Raw genomic sequence first — 13,965 nt, forward strand, 5'->3', positions numbered from 1 at the left:
AACTATATTTGCACTGCATTGTAAAAAAAAACTCTTTAATTTAATGGATCAATAAACCCTTTTAAAATTCAATTATTATGAGGATTTAACCAAAACCGAAGGGTGATTGGCGTCAGAAATGTGTTTTTTTGGACGACTAGTCGGAAAAAAAGTATTTCCACTATAAGAATTTCTGATGACCAACGACAAACTTTTTCTCTGGAAAAAAGTTTTTCGATGGCAGAATACTTTTCCAACAACATTTGACCCTCACTAATAACATTTCCTTTGTAGTGAATGAGCATATTATCTGATATTTTCATGACAAGAAACCTTGCCGACCACAATTTTACCCTTTTAAATTTCACCCCTCCTCAACAATTGGCTTCAAGGCTGCAAACCGATTCAAACTACGGACGTCATAATTTCCAGCTCTTTCACGCTATCATTAATCAATAGTATTTCTTCGTTTAACAGAAAAATCTTACATCCTTATATTTTTCCATTTCCATTAATCCTATGAGTGAAAGTGTGGAAGAAAAAGGCCTAAACCGAACTTCCAGATATAATCAGAAGTCTTTGATTATAGTGATAGCTAGGTGCTGTTTCAGTTGCACAAGGTACTTAATTTGCCTGCCTTAATCTTATCCTTTTGAAATAGGGTTCGTGTTGCTATCAGCTAAACGAAGAAAAGACAAATCTGCTAATGGTCAACTATATATACACTCAGATATAGGAAAGCGACACTCTAGATACACACACACGCACACAGAGGATTTACGTGCTGTCAACAATTGTAGTCCCCAAGTTTTGAATTTCAAAATAAATGGATCACATGGATGCTCACAGCCTCACTGTTTTGCTTTAAACCGGTCTAAGACAGCGTTTGCGAGATGCTGGGAAAGTTTTTCGATTACTTGGCACATATTCAAATTTGATAAAGTCATCATCAACAGTTGGTCTGCAATACAAAGATCAAGTCCATGTTAGCTGTAGAAAGGCAATGAACTTTAAAATTAAATCGTCCATACACAATACAGGCATTACCTATTGGTACCGGTGTTTTGGACATCTTTCGGAGGAGCACGAAGACCACTTGCATGAGAACCAGACGAGGAAAATCTAAATGATGATATTACTGATACATATCTTTCCATTGATTTCTCCGCTATATCTGAATAACGGCCTAAAGGGTAAAAATATTGGATCCGAATTTTCCTTCTTTATTTGTGTCTGTAATTGTTTTGTTCAGGCTAGATGCACAGGAACCTACATTGAAGAAACAAAAAAAATATTTGCTCAAATGAAAGATTCAATACGATATAAGATTAATAAGCTTGGCATTAGCATGGATCAGTAAGTGAACAAGAGTGCTCTACTATTTTTTCTGAGTTTCAAGTAACACTTAACCATCATCTGGAAGGGATGCACTGAAACACAGTTGTTTTAGTTTCACATTTTCCTGAAGTAGTTAACATTAGTGTTATACGAAAAACAATCACAAACACTAACGTTATATGCCTAAAATCAAAAGAGAGAAAAACGCCTACCATTTGAACGTTGTCATGTGGGGAGGTTGTCCTTTTCGCAACTTTGCCTTTAAAATAGCTATTCTCAAACTGAGTACTCTCAGGAACTGCATCCTCGTGCATAACAATCGCAAGATCATTCTTCAGCAATTGCTTTCCTTGTTTATCTTCCGGATTGTGTTCATTGATCGACTTATCCTTGAAATAAGAACTTACAATGACCATTCTGTGCTCCATTCTTGTCTTACCACCTTCAACTGTGTCTGCCCCGGGGCATTCTTACATTCACGCTCCCTATGCAGCGTTAGACAAGGCTTATGAATAGAATATGTCTGAATTGTAGCAACAATGTATTTTCTGGACTTCGTCTCATGCAAACCATGTCTTTCAATGTCAGGAACATAAATTCAAGTGAGTTGCAACTATTAGTAACCAGAAAACTAAAACTGGATCCATGAAGTTATCAAGGGGAAACGATATCTTTACCATGATTTTGAGATTCTAATAAATCAGGGACATCAGTGTCGAGGTCATCTTATACCTAGAGAAGACAAAGATAATTTATAAAGTGTAACGACAGTTGATTAAAAAGTGATGTTCGATTAAAATTTATCATATCACACACATTTATGAAACTCACTGACCACTAGGAGGTTCATTTCCCATGTTGTCAGAGTTAACAAGGGATGACTTTGAGCAGTTTGTTTTACACGGAACATCATCCGCAGAGGAATTTTCACTGGGACTGAAAGAAGAATCATCAACTGGACTTGGAGAATCAGGTGAGTTCCGCGGAGCCTGAATTTTGTCTTTTGCTTCAAGAGCGGTAAAGCCTCTAGTTGTCAAGGAAAAACTACAGAACTTGATAGCTCAAGCACAATATAAGCTACAAAAATGCAATACTGTGAACATTATTTTATACTGAATTTTTAGCACAATATGTTGAATTAAAACCTAGGTAATGTAATCAAGCTTAAGAAAAAGGGGATTCAAAGGACACAAAAATATATTGTCAGGAGGTTATTCTGCACAGGCAAATCTTGCCTTTCATTTGTCCTTCCAAGATTGACATTTTTAGATTGGTAAGTTCTGGCGGCACTAACGTTCTCTTCCTGTTCATGCCAAGTGGAAAGAAGAAAATTTACTTTAGTCTCAGACTAAATTAACACACTCCAAGTCTCCAAGACAGATGTAAACAGAATTGAAGAAAATCAATCGGACAAAATTAATCCTTACGGAAATCGCACAGGGGATACCTAGAATTTCATTTTGGTAAATGGATCAATATCACCTTCTGCTATACCTTTAGCTATATGTTGTGGTACTGATGTATCTCAGGTTAAGCCACAATTTATGTACTGAAAATAATAGGAGGAGCAAGGAAGTAACGAAACAAAAAAAAAAAACGTAATGAGATGGTTAACTGAGAGTAACAATATAAAGGATATAGTCCTAAGAAGTCGAAATCATCCACAACATCATTAGACATATCAGACAAGTATACAATATCTTGAGAAACGGAACCATGAACCCGTTGATGCTGGAAGGTCAAAATTGCTTTCTTGAATGATTCTTCAAATAGGGGAGGAACCGAAGCAGTACTGTACTTCGTGTGCTTAATTACCTGAAAATCGGACAGTCATCAGTTACTTTACAACAAAATTATTCAAATGATGTCGGTCTGTTTTCCAAAATTTATAGAATGCATGAAAAATAAACTTCACCTTGTCATAACTTGTGAACTTTTTAACGAGGATGTGAGCCCTTTTCAGTCCCATTCCAGGCAACGACTTTAAATAGTCATAACCACTCAGAATACACATCACCAGAAGCATCTGTTTTGTGAATCCTGAAAAGGTCAAGTGCTTGTTCCTATGTAGCATGGAATATTGAAACTCAACACCTTGCCCAAATTTGTCCATTTTAAAGCTAATCTGGATTACAGAAAGAATTATAATATCACACAGATAGAAGTTTCTAATAGTAAGAAAGAAGTGGTCTGTGCTATACAGATAACTAACCCTGGGTCAGATGAATGGTATAAGATCTGAATCCTCAGTGATAACTGCTGACCTACCTGCTTGCTGACAGCCAAGAACGTCATTTGAGCATCTGCCTCTTAAGGAGCCACCACATGACATACATTCTCTTGCTTGAACACCTTCAAGGAGCAACAATGTCAACAAGAGAGGAGACAAAATTCTTAGAACTAAGGATAAAGTTAAATCCCTATGAAGATTTGATAATCTAAAGAGATAGTGATCTTTAACCCAAAAGTACCTACTTTTTTACCGGGATTAGTTCACGTGCAATTGAAGGTGAAATGTCAACGTGCAGCTTTTGTGAAGCCAAGAGTAAGCATCCACTGCCACGCAAGTGCCCTCCAAGTCCTTAATGTGGATTGGCACCGTTATCGATCTCAACAGCGGCTGAAGCCCTTGAATCCCCATCTTCTCCCTTCTCAATGTCGCAGGCTAGCTATGAGTTTTGTTCAAATGACTTCATCTACCAATTGGAGAGAGCGTTAGGAGAACGAACATGGCGGGTATGGGTGGGTTCGAGAAACCGAAAACTGAAAAAAACTGGATTGAAAATCGAACCCAGGCTGAAAAAGCAAATCCGAAGCTGTTAAATCAAACCGAACCGAATCTAGTTGGTTCGGTTCGGTTTCTAGGATTCGGAAACCAAACCGAACCGAACCGAACCGAACCAAAGTGTTGTCAAAACGACGTCATTTTATAATTAATTATAAATTAATGGTTTTATTACTAGAAACGGGGTCGTTTGTTCTCCTTTCAGTCTGAAAGACTTGCGTTTGTATTGGCAACCCAAAACATCGATCCCTCTGTAGTCTCTAGACCCTCTCCTTCCTAGTTCCCAGCCTTCGCCACTTCACACACTCTCTCTCAACTCAATCAATCTTCGTCTTCTTCCTTCTCAGGGACCTACGACCCGTCTCACTTTCAGTTAGTCAGTCTTTCACATCTTGCTGATTTGCAAGTGTCGCCGTCTCACTCTCAGTCTCTCGCCCCCATGACCCGTGACTTCTCTCATCGTTTCGAGTCTCGACCCACAATACTTCCTTTGCAAGGTTAGTCTCATGGTAATTTCTCTCATGTTCTAAAGATTTTCTTTTCAATTTCATGGGTACTGCAGCTTTTCAATTTCATGAGTTATGCGATTTTCTTTTATTTTTAGTGGTTTTTGTTGTTCCTATGATAATAATGCTTACTACTGTTGTTGTCAATTAGAATACGATTGAAATGCTATCATTACCGTTTCGACTTTCAATCATCAATCTTTTGACCACAAAGTGTTTGCTTACAATGCTCTCATTGCTGAAGTTATGATCTAAGATGCATGAATGACACTATAAGTATAAGGAGGCAGATTTTCTACCCTTTTGTTTGGGTGCCCTTTCCATCTCCTTCTATTTGTGTGGTCACGGTTAAGCCACATCAACATTTTATGTTCATATTACTTTTTGTTTTATTATCTCTATAAAAAAATCAATATAAAATGTTGACGTGGCTTAACCGTGACTGCACAAAATAAAAGAGGATGGGAAGGGTACCCAAACAGGAGGGCAGATAATCTGCCTCCTAAGTATAATATACTGAGGAGGTGTTTGACAGATAATGATTGGTTGTTTATAGTGTTGAGATATGAGGGCTCAAGTGGTACATATTGGATCAGGATCCTCTCCTAATCTAAGGATGATGATCCTCCTGACCAAGGAGTGTGGGCCGTTGGATGAAAATTTTCATCCAACGGCTACAAACAGGAGGGTCCCTTTAAAATTATAATAATTATAACCGTTAGATTTTCATCCAACGGCCTACATTCCTTGGTTAGAAGGATCCTCATCCTTAGATCAGGAGAGGATCCTGATCCGTACATATTTGTTTGCTGATCTGTTGGTTGCGTCTAGATGGATTAGTAGCTCATTTAATTGATATTTATCAAAGTGTGGATTTTTCTATCCTTTTTTGTTGCTTCTCTCGTCCCTAAGATCACTTTTTATCAAAAGAATGCCTGTTACAATCAATTTTGTTAAATAACTTTTACATATTTGGTTAAAAGTACAATTTGTAGGTTTGATTCTTAAACATAATTTTTAGGGACATTTTCTTGATCACTGACATATTCTTGGTCTTATTGTTTGTGTTAGTGGATGTCATATTGTCATGTACAGTTTTATGTTAGGTAATTGGTGTATGGGAAAGCTTTATGAGTAATGATTTTTTTTGTTCCCTAATTTAATCTTATTATATGTTTTGTATTTTAATTAAACTCAATGAAGTGTGGAAGACTTGAAGTGTGATGTTTATTTTAAGTTTGGACTTTTTGAAGACTTAAACTTTGATGTTTATTTTAAGTTTGGACTTTGGAAGACTTGATTGATGATTCTAGTTGAACTTTAAATGTTTATTTTTATTGTCTTTGATTCTAGTTGGAATGCTTATGTTGGAGATGTTAAAATTTTAGATTTCAAATTTTTTTCATTTTTCAAAATAAATAAATAAATAAAACCGAAACCAAACCAAAATCGAACCGGAAAAAATCAAACCGAACCCAAAAAAAAAAACCGAACCGATTTGAATCAAACCCAGCCCTAATGGCGGGAAACATTTTGGAATAGGTAACGATAGATAGAGACGCCATCTATTTAATTCATATTTTTTAAATTATACGAATATGATGTAATTATTGATGTTATGGTTAAATTGTTTTAATATTGATTAACGTGTATATTTTTTTATTGGTGACATATACATGATTTGTAAATTTTGTCTAAAAACTTAGTCTACCTAGTATTATCCTCTAAAAAATGTTGTGTTTGTCTAAAAACTTAGTTTACTTAGCATTTTTCAATATTATCAGATCACAGAGTAGTATAACACATATCATTATACAAGTGTAAGGTCACTTAAAATTAAAACTCCTCATACTTGTGTAATGATAAAGAGTATACCACTCATGTTCAGAGAGAATAAAAAATTTCTCGTTTGGTACAAGTAAACTGTGGCTTGTTTGGCGGCGAGGAGTTTTGTGTTGGGTCATGGGAGGTTTCATTAATTAAAATAAAATTGGTTTGAAAAAACAAAAAAAAAAAATTAAATATTTCAATGGTAAAGGACAAAAAGGTATGGTCAATCTCTCAGACTTTTGAGAAATTGAATAGCAGCCCAATATTGTAGTCCAGGAAATTAGCCCAATGGTAGCTCAAATCGATACCAGCAGCCTGTTTAGTGCATTATTGATTAAAAAAAGTCATTACACTAGTACATAGTGTATCCAACATTTGTACCCTTCTCTAAATTAGGTTCTCATTCTTTTTTTTTTTTCTCACTAATTGAGACTTTATTTTTTTTCATTTTTTATCAAGGTCCCTTCACTTTTCTCCATGTTATTATTTAAACATTAAATTATTTACAAGTCATCATATGTCAATTTATAATTTTAAAAATGAAAAATTTATTAATCATTTCCAAATATATATTTTTAGTATATTTTTCATATATTTCGATTTATAATTTGTACCCCATTTTTAAATTTGTATTAATATTCTTTTAAGTTTTGATTTGTACCCATAATTTTTTAATTTAATATGTACTAATTTGTACCCATATATATATATATTTTTTTTGTGAATGTACCCATGCTAATTATATGTATTTATTTTATTGTTTTAAATATATCAATAGTTATTTCATAAAATATATTAATAATTACGTGGGTTACATTATTATTTTTTTATATTAAAACTATGTGAAAAATCATATTACTCTATTATTAATTTTTAAGTAATTGTTATATTGTAAAATATTATTTGAATTCGTTTAAATTTCATAATTTGTGGAACATTGAATGCATAAATGCAGGAGTTAAATTCCTTACATAATGTTAGGGACCTTGATCAAATTATTTAAACAAATAAGGTTTCATTCTAATAATTTAGTTAACTAGGGACTGGAACCAAAATGACCCTATCAAATATGATAGAGTTTTTTTGTTCACGCACTCATTTTCTCATCTGCACATTCTGTTTATTTATATACTCCGTGACTCTCATTTGTTTATCTAATTTACTGACCGATAATAAATAATAATGTGTCGTGTGAGAAAAATGTGTTTGTAAAAATTCACTTTTGTGTTTGTTAAAAGAAAAATATATATATATATATATATATATATATATTGAGGGATTCATTAATATTTAATAGCACTGAAAAACATTCATCATGCACACATCTCTTTTCTTTCATCCTTTTTAGTTGGTATAATTATCCCCTTAATTATCAATTATGTCGTTATTTTTCTGTTAATTTCTCACGTGTGGTACACTTGACCAACTTTTAAGAGCATATGCATCAATAAAACGCTAACTTCAGAAGGAGAACTAGTAAATACTCGAAACTCGGATAATTGAATTATGAGAAACAAGTAAAAGCAGTCATACAAACTTAACATGCAATAAGTTCACAACTCACGAGCATTGCTAAATTTTTGCTTTTATTTTTTATGGAATAAAGTACATGCGAAATTTGAATGGAAATTTTTTGAAATGTTATACGAATATATAGACTTTTGATTAATTTGTCATATGAATTAAAATTTTAAGCGATTATCATACTAACTTTCTGAAATCATTACTTTGTCATCTCACCGTAACTCTGTTACGTTTTCCATCCAAGATAAGTCATGTGCCTTGCACATGGCTTGTGTTCAGGGTTATTTCAACATAATGAATACCATCCAACTTTACCATAGATTGGAGGGCCAATGACTCTATATTTTGGGTCATCTTCAGTCCGAAACACATTGAAGTGATAGCTCGTTCTCCTTTTTCGAACAACAAACCCTCATATCATCGTATACCAGATCAACCCCTTTTTGTATTTTGTTTTAGAAATCCTAGATTTATTTTTATCGAAGGGGGAGTGAGGTGTTGAAATGACCGAAGTAACCTTGGATACAAGTCATGTGCAAGACACATGAACTTTTTGGATGTAAAACTTAACGAAGTTAGGGTGAGATGACAAATTAATGTTCGGAAAATTGATATGACAAATCACTTAAGATTTTAGTTCATATGACAAATTGAAAAATGTGCATAAGTTCATATGACATTTAAAAAAAATTCTAATTTAAAAAGCTTTTGTATTTTGATGGTATGAAACATGCACATGACCGACAACATTTACACCTTTCATTATTATTTTATTTAGCAAATCATTAATGAAAATCATATCTCTTGGCTTAAACAAAGAGTGAAATAAGAACATAGGATCGATGCCAACAAGTAAAACATGCCGACCTTGGCCAAATGAAACCTGCATCAGTGCTTTGTTGTGTCCATCTGTATGTTCATGTTCTATGTAATGATTCACCTCGTATGCAAGATTCGTTTAATATAATATGAAATGATAGGTTTTTACAAAAACAAGAAGACTAGCTACGGTTCAAACATTTGTCAGTTGCAAATAATGAGAAGCAATAATTGAAATTATATACATGAAATAATAGATCCTTCTAGTGTATAAAAAATAAGAAAAAAAATCCGGAGATGGTGGATCCTATGAAATGATTTCAAATCAAGACATGGAGAGATTTTTCAGTGTGCAAGAAACATGGCTAGGTACACCAAATGTAATAATACAAGTAGTTGAATACTTAAAAAAATTCAACTATATTTGTACTATGACATTTGATGTACAAGACCGTACTCCCGACATACTAAAAAATTTCTCCAAGATATGATCAATAACGAGTACACTTGTCCTCCTTTGGACCCTTCATTGAGCTTTAGCTTTAAGTGAGAAAGTTTTATGAGCATTTTAAATTCACATGAGAAATTACATGAAATAATAGGTGATTTTATGTACATCATCGGAAAAATTAAAAAATCCTGAATTGATGGATACTATAATGATTTCAAATCAAGCCATGATCAATAACGAGCGAACTTGTACTCATTTGGATCCCTGATTTTATTATCTTTCACTAAGAATATTTTATGAATGAGAAATGATTTTCACTCTTATCTTTTACATCACTTTATTTATTATTTCTGATTTTCTTTTGATTTATTCGATTTTACAATTATAGGAAATGAACGAACAAATGTCATTTTTCAATCTATTTTGATGTATTTTTGTTATAGAAATATGGCTTATTTGTTGAAGATGAAAATGGGCAATACTGGTGAAGTGCCGCTCTTATAGGAAATGGCGACCTTTGCATCGGAGCGGAACCATTGTAGTTCTTTATGAGAGGGGTCGCACAAAAAACCTGTTCGACCGCCTCTTCCAGCTTTTTCTTTCACTAGCTGGCACTTTTTCTCTCATATAAAGTATATATGTTTAGGGACCAACTTCAGGAGGAATGAGGTATGAAATATCCATTTTAAGGACTTGATGAAGTGTACATTTGGAGAAGAAATTTTGAGGGAGATCACATGTAGTAGTTTGTTGTCCCACTCTATAAAGCCGACCACAAATGAACATTTCTGCATATTCCAATATTCTTTCGGATGTTTAATTTAGTATGTCAAAGAATGCATGAGGGCACAGTCACTGCAACGCATACATGAACGTGTATGCAAGTGACAAGCAGCCAACAGGCAACGGTACTGAAAGTTTCCATTGGCTCTGAAAAATCTATAAAAATCTCAACCAACGATGATTTTGACCTTTCCTAGTTGTATCACTCCCATTTCAATATTATATGTCAAGACATCACTCCCATCTCAATATTATATGTCGAGAGAATCTTGAGTGAGGTGCCACGTATGTGGTCAGGCTTGTGCTACCACTCAATACAAAGCTGTAAGGCTGCCAGTGCCAGAGGTGGAACAGATGAGTTCTGATGAACCAAAACACATGTGTTGTGTTTGTGTGTGGCTGCAAGGTGGAAGGAACCAATCATTTTAAGTGACGAAAGTTCTACCAATAGGTGGTGAAAGAACTAATAATTAATTGCAAAGTTAGTTATAATTTGCATTATACTTGGAGAACTATTGGTTTCCAATTTTTATAGGCTCCATTTTATTTTTAGTTTTTATTATTTGATTTAGAGACATAGGAAAAATATAAAGGCGAAAATATGAAAGAATAATGATCACTGATTGAGGGAGGAGGAAGAAATGAAGGGAATTTTTAGGAAAAAAAGATTTAAAATTACTTTTAGTTTTTATTTTGTGTAACTTTTCACATAAATCTTTATCACTCTCCTTCCACCATCACTTCTCTACCATTATTTATCCATCCCATCTCTCACACACTTCAATCTCTATCTCTATCTATATCACAAATAATAAAACTCAAAACCTAAAAATTGAATTGAAACCAAACATATGCCCTAATTATATTTTCCATAAATTTTCAAGTTTAGCATGCATATATATAGTTCGATATCGTTTGCTTCACAAAAGATTTATATGGAAACATATAGGAATGCAAGACAAACAGATACTTGTTATGAGTTTGATTCACAGTTGTGTGTTTCCAATGTTTAGTGTACCGTTGCTTTTTTTTGGGTGTGCGGTTGCAAAATAGCATATTTATAAACATTTTCTCATTTGTGAAACCACAAATCATAGATGACATCACATAAAAATATAAAAAAAGATGGTGGTAAGTTAGACATGCTCGCAATCTATATGTAACAACTAACAAGTATATCTATAAATAGCTTCCCCCTTTGGACCATTAATGTACACAGCCATAATAGAAGAGAAAGAGAGAGCTTCTGCTTGGTGAATACAAGCATTTTCCTGAGCAGTTGTTTTGATAATCGATAGGTCGATATGTTGACAATTGGATTGTCTTCTGTTTATCTATGGTGCAGTACTGCAGCCGGCATTGCTGGTATACCTTCTTCGTTTTTACACTATATCCATTTATGTGCGCGCGCGCGTGTATGTATTGTGTGCATATATATGTATATATATTTGCTTATAACTTCTTCCATGCATTGATAAGCTTTAGATACATGCATGTTTCTGCTTCATGAAGCACAACCATGCATGAAATTTTTTGATTGACTTCATATCATCCTGTTGCGGATCAAGAACTTTACCTTGATTTAATTGTTAATTTAAGGTGAAAATTCACAAGTAGTATGGCCTTGCTTAATATTCTTGAATCTATAAAAAAATATTCAAGTTGTCATATTCACATATATCTTGCACAAAAGAAACGCCTGAGATTTGACATATGTATATTATATGGTTTTTATGACGTCTACTTCTTCAGACGTGGGGATCAAAATTGAGAAAACCTGGTTATGATAACTTAAGAAACAATGTGAAACTCTTCAAAACAATCTGAGACATTTATTTATTAATTGTGCATGTATGTATTGTGAATATGATACAAGGCCCCATGCCTTGATACAATCATATGCCCTCAATTTTACTGTACTGGGAAAGCTTTTTCTATGATCGGTTAATCTTCAGTTGTACATAGACTTGTCAATGCATTTTATTTTTATTCAAACCTGATCCCGATTTGATGATAATCCATTATGATCCGAAGTCAATAACCCATTACCTTAACAAATCAAGTATGAATTAGAGCTAATAGTAATTTGATCCAAGTTAGTATATATAATTTGTCAATTATTTGTTTTATTACTGTATATAAATGTCATTTGAAGGAGGTCTTTTTCTGGTAGAATATAATCATTTTTTCAACTTCTTGTATGAAAAATAAAGTATATTATTGGTAAAAAAAAACCTTTGCCGATCAAAGGAAATGTGTATAAAAAGTGTGATCGATGGGGTAGATATGCAAATTTGACAAACAAAAAAAAACGATTAGACATGCAAGAAACATTCTAACACTCATCTCTGTCAACTGCAGGCAATATCTGTGCAATTTCATTATATCTTTCCCCAATGTAAGTTGTTTATAAAGTTTATGAGAAGAATAGGAATTCATGAAAATTTTCGCTTCCTACGTACTGACTTTTGAATCCTTTATGTTCTTTCAGGCCAACATTTAAGAGAATTATCACAAACAGGTCAACAGAACAATTCTCAGGATTGCCTTACATATACGGCCTTTTGAATTGCTTGATATGCACATGGTATGGCCTGCCTATAGTGAAGAGTGGTATTATAATGGTGGCTACAGTTAATTCAATCGGAGCTGTTTTCCAGTTAGTCTACTTGATCATTTTCATTATGTACGCCGAAAAATCAATTAAGGTAATCATCTCTCCCAAATTCTACCTGCTCTTCTTAAGATCAAGTCCCCTTTTCAACTCTGCATGACTGACCAATTATCGTTCTTTAAAATGCTTATTGTAGTTGAGGATATCAGGATTGCTCGGAACAGTTTCTGTTCTTTTTGCAGCCGTCGTCCTGGTGAGCTTGAGACTTTCGGGCCACGAGAGGGAACTGTTCGTTGGATATATATGTGCATTTTCAGTAGTTTCAGTGTATGCTTCGCCATTGTTTATCATCGTAAGTTCGCATGGAATCATAATTATATTCTCCCTCAGGTTGCTGTGCAATTTCTTCTCATTGATGTCGTTTCACATATACCTTTTTTCAGAATTTGGTGATCAAAACAAGGAGTGTTGAGTTCATGCCATTTAATCTTTCTCTTGCAACTTTTTTGGTGAGTTTCTCTTTCTGTGCATACGGAGCGTTGCAGGGCGCCCCTTTTGTCTATGTAAGTATTCTTTTTCCTTGAGAGACTTTCAGAAGTTATATTATCACTCTAAGCAGTAACAACATCACAATTGTATAACTCATCAACTTGTGTTTATTATTTTTCATGCAGATCCCAAACGGTCTTGGAACAATTTTAGGGTTTGTCCAGTTGGTTCTGTACTCCTACTACTGCAGAATATCTGGAGATGATGACTCAAGAGAACCATTGCTTGTTTAATTTCGGATGCGTCGTGAACGAACTTACTGGACCAGTTTAAACTCAATGCAGTAAAATCAAAGCCCAAGGTCATAAAATGTTGTAGTGAAGGGTATGGAGTTTCTACGTGATGCAGTATAGCATCTCACTTGTCTATCAACAAAAAAGATCTCAAGAGGGTAATATCAGCCCTAGGTCAACTGTTGGATTATTTCCACAATTAGCACTGTTTATCTTCGCATATCTTCTCTTAATTAGTTGTTGTTATTATTTACTTAATTAGGAAATTATTGTAACAGTCTAGGGTTGTCACCATCGATAAGCATTAGCCTTGTAACTCATTAATCAGTTTTCTTTCTGTGCCCAGCCCGTTCGATCTTGTCAACTTTGTCCCGCTCATTCTTGCATAATTCACGCTCCCCTTGCATTGGTATATAAACTAGTAATAATGTTATTCATACCATGTTTTTGTACCATATTTTCATACCACCTTAGGTAGCACTTGATGTGGACAGCCACATCATTTGAATTAATCAAAATTTTAAATTTATTTCATTATTTAATAAACTAATAAT

At 33.9% G+C, this 13,965-nt stretch overlaps 1 protein-coding gene and 1 pseudogene across 1 annotated transcript; one reads left to right on the forward strand and one right to left on the reverse strand.

Annotated features, from left to right (window-relative positions):
* Nucleotides 1–740: 740 nt before the first annotated feature.
* On the reverse strand, nucleotides 741–4,048 carry LOC137723576 (exonuclease 1-like; annotated as a pseudogene).
* Nucleotides 4,049–11,319: 7,271 nt separating this feature from the next.
* LOC137723710 (bidirectional sugar transporter SWEET2a-like) lies at nucleotides 11,320–13,411 on the forward strand. Its single transcript, XM_068462907.1, has 6 exons — nucleotides 11,320–11,380; nucleotides 12,377–12,413; nucleotides 12,507–12,723; nucleotides 12,826–12,981; nucleotides 13,073–13,192; nucleotides 13,304–13,411. The coding sequence occupies exons 1-6, from the start codon at nucleotides 11,320–11,322 to the stop codon at nucleotides 13,409–13,411; spliced, it is 699 nt and encodes a 232-aa protein (XP_068319008.1).
* The last annotated feature ends 554 nt before the right edge of the window (nucleotides 13,412–13,965 follow it).

This window comes from Pyrus communis, chromosome 2, assembly GCF_963583255.1.
Source record: "Pyrus communis chromosome 2, drPyrComm1.1, whole genome shotgun sequence".
Taxonomy (NCBI): domain Eukaryota; kingdom Viridiplantae; phylum Streptophyta; class Magnoliopsida; order Rosales; family Rosaceae; genus Pyrus; species Pyrus communis.

Bases quoted from the DNA above. Each gene is read 5' to 3' on its own strand.
- LOC137723710 (XM_068462907.1), top strand. From the start codon at position 11,320: ATGTTGACAATTGGATTGTCTTCTGTTTATCTATGGTGCAGTACTGCA. The intron at 12,724-12,825 runs GTAATCATCTCT...TGCTTATTGTAG, and splicing joins ACGCCGAAAAATCAATTAAG to TTGAGGATATCAGGATTGCT. The intron at 12,982-13,072 runs GTAAGTTCGCAT...ACCTTTTTTCAG, and splicing joins CTTCGCCATTGTTTATCATC to AATTTGGTGATCAAAACAAG.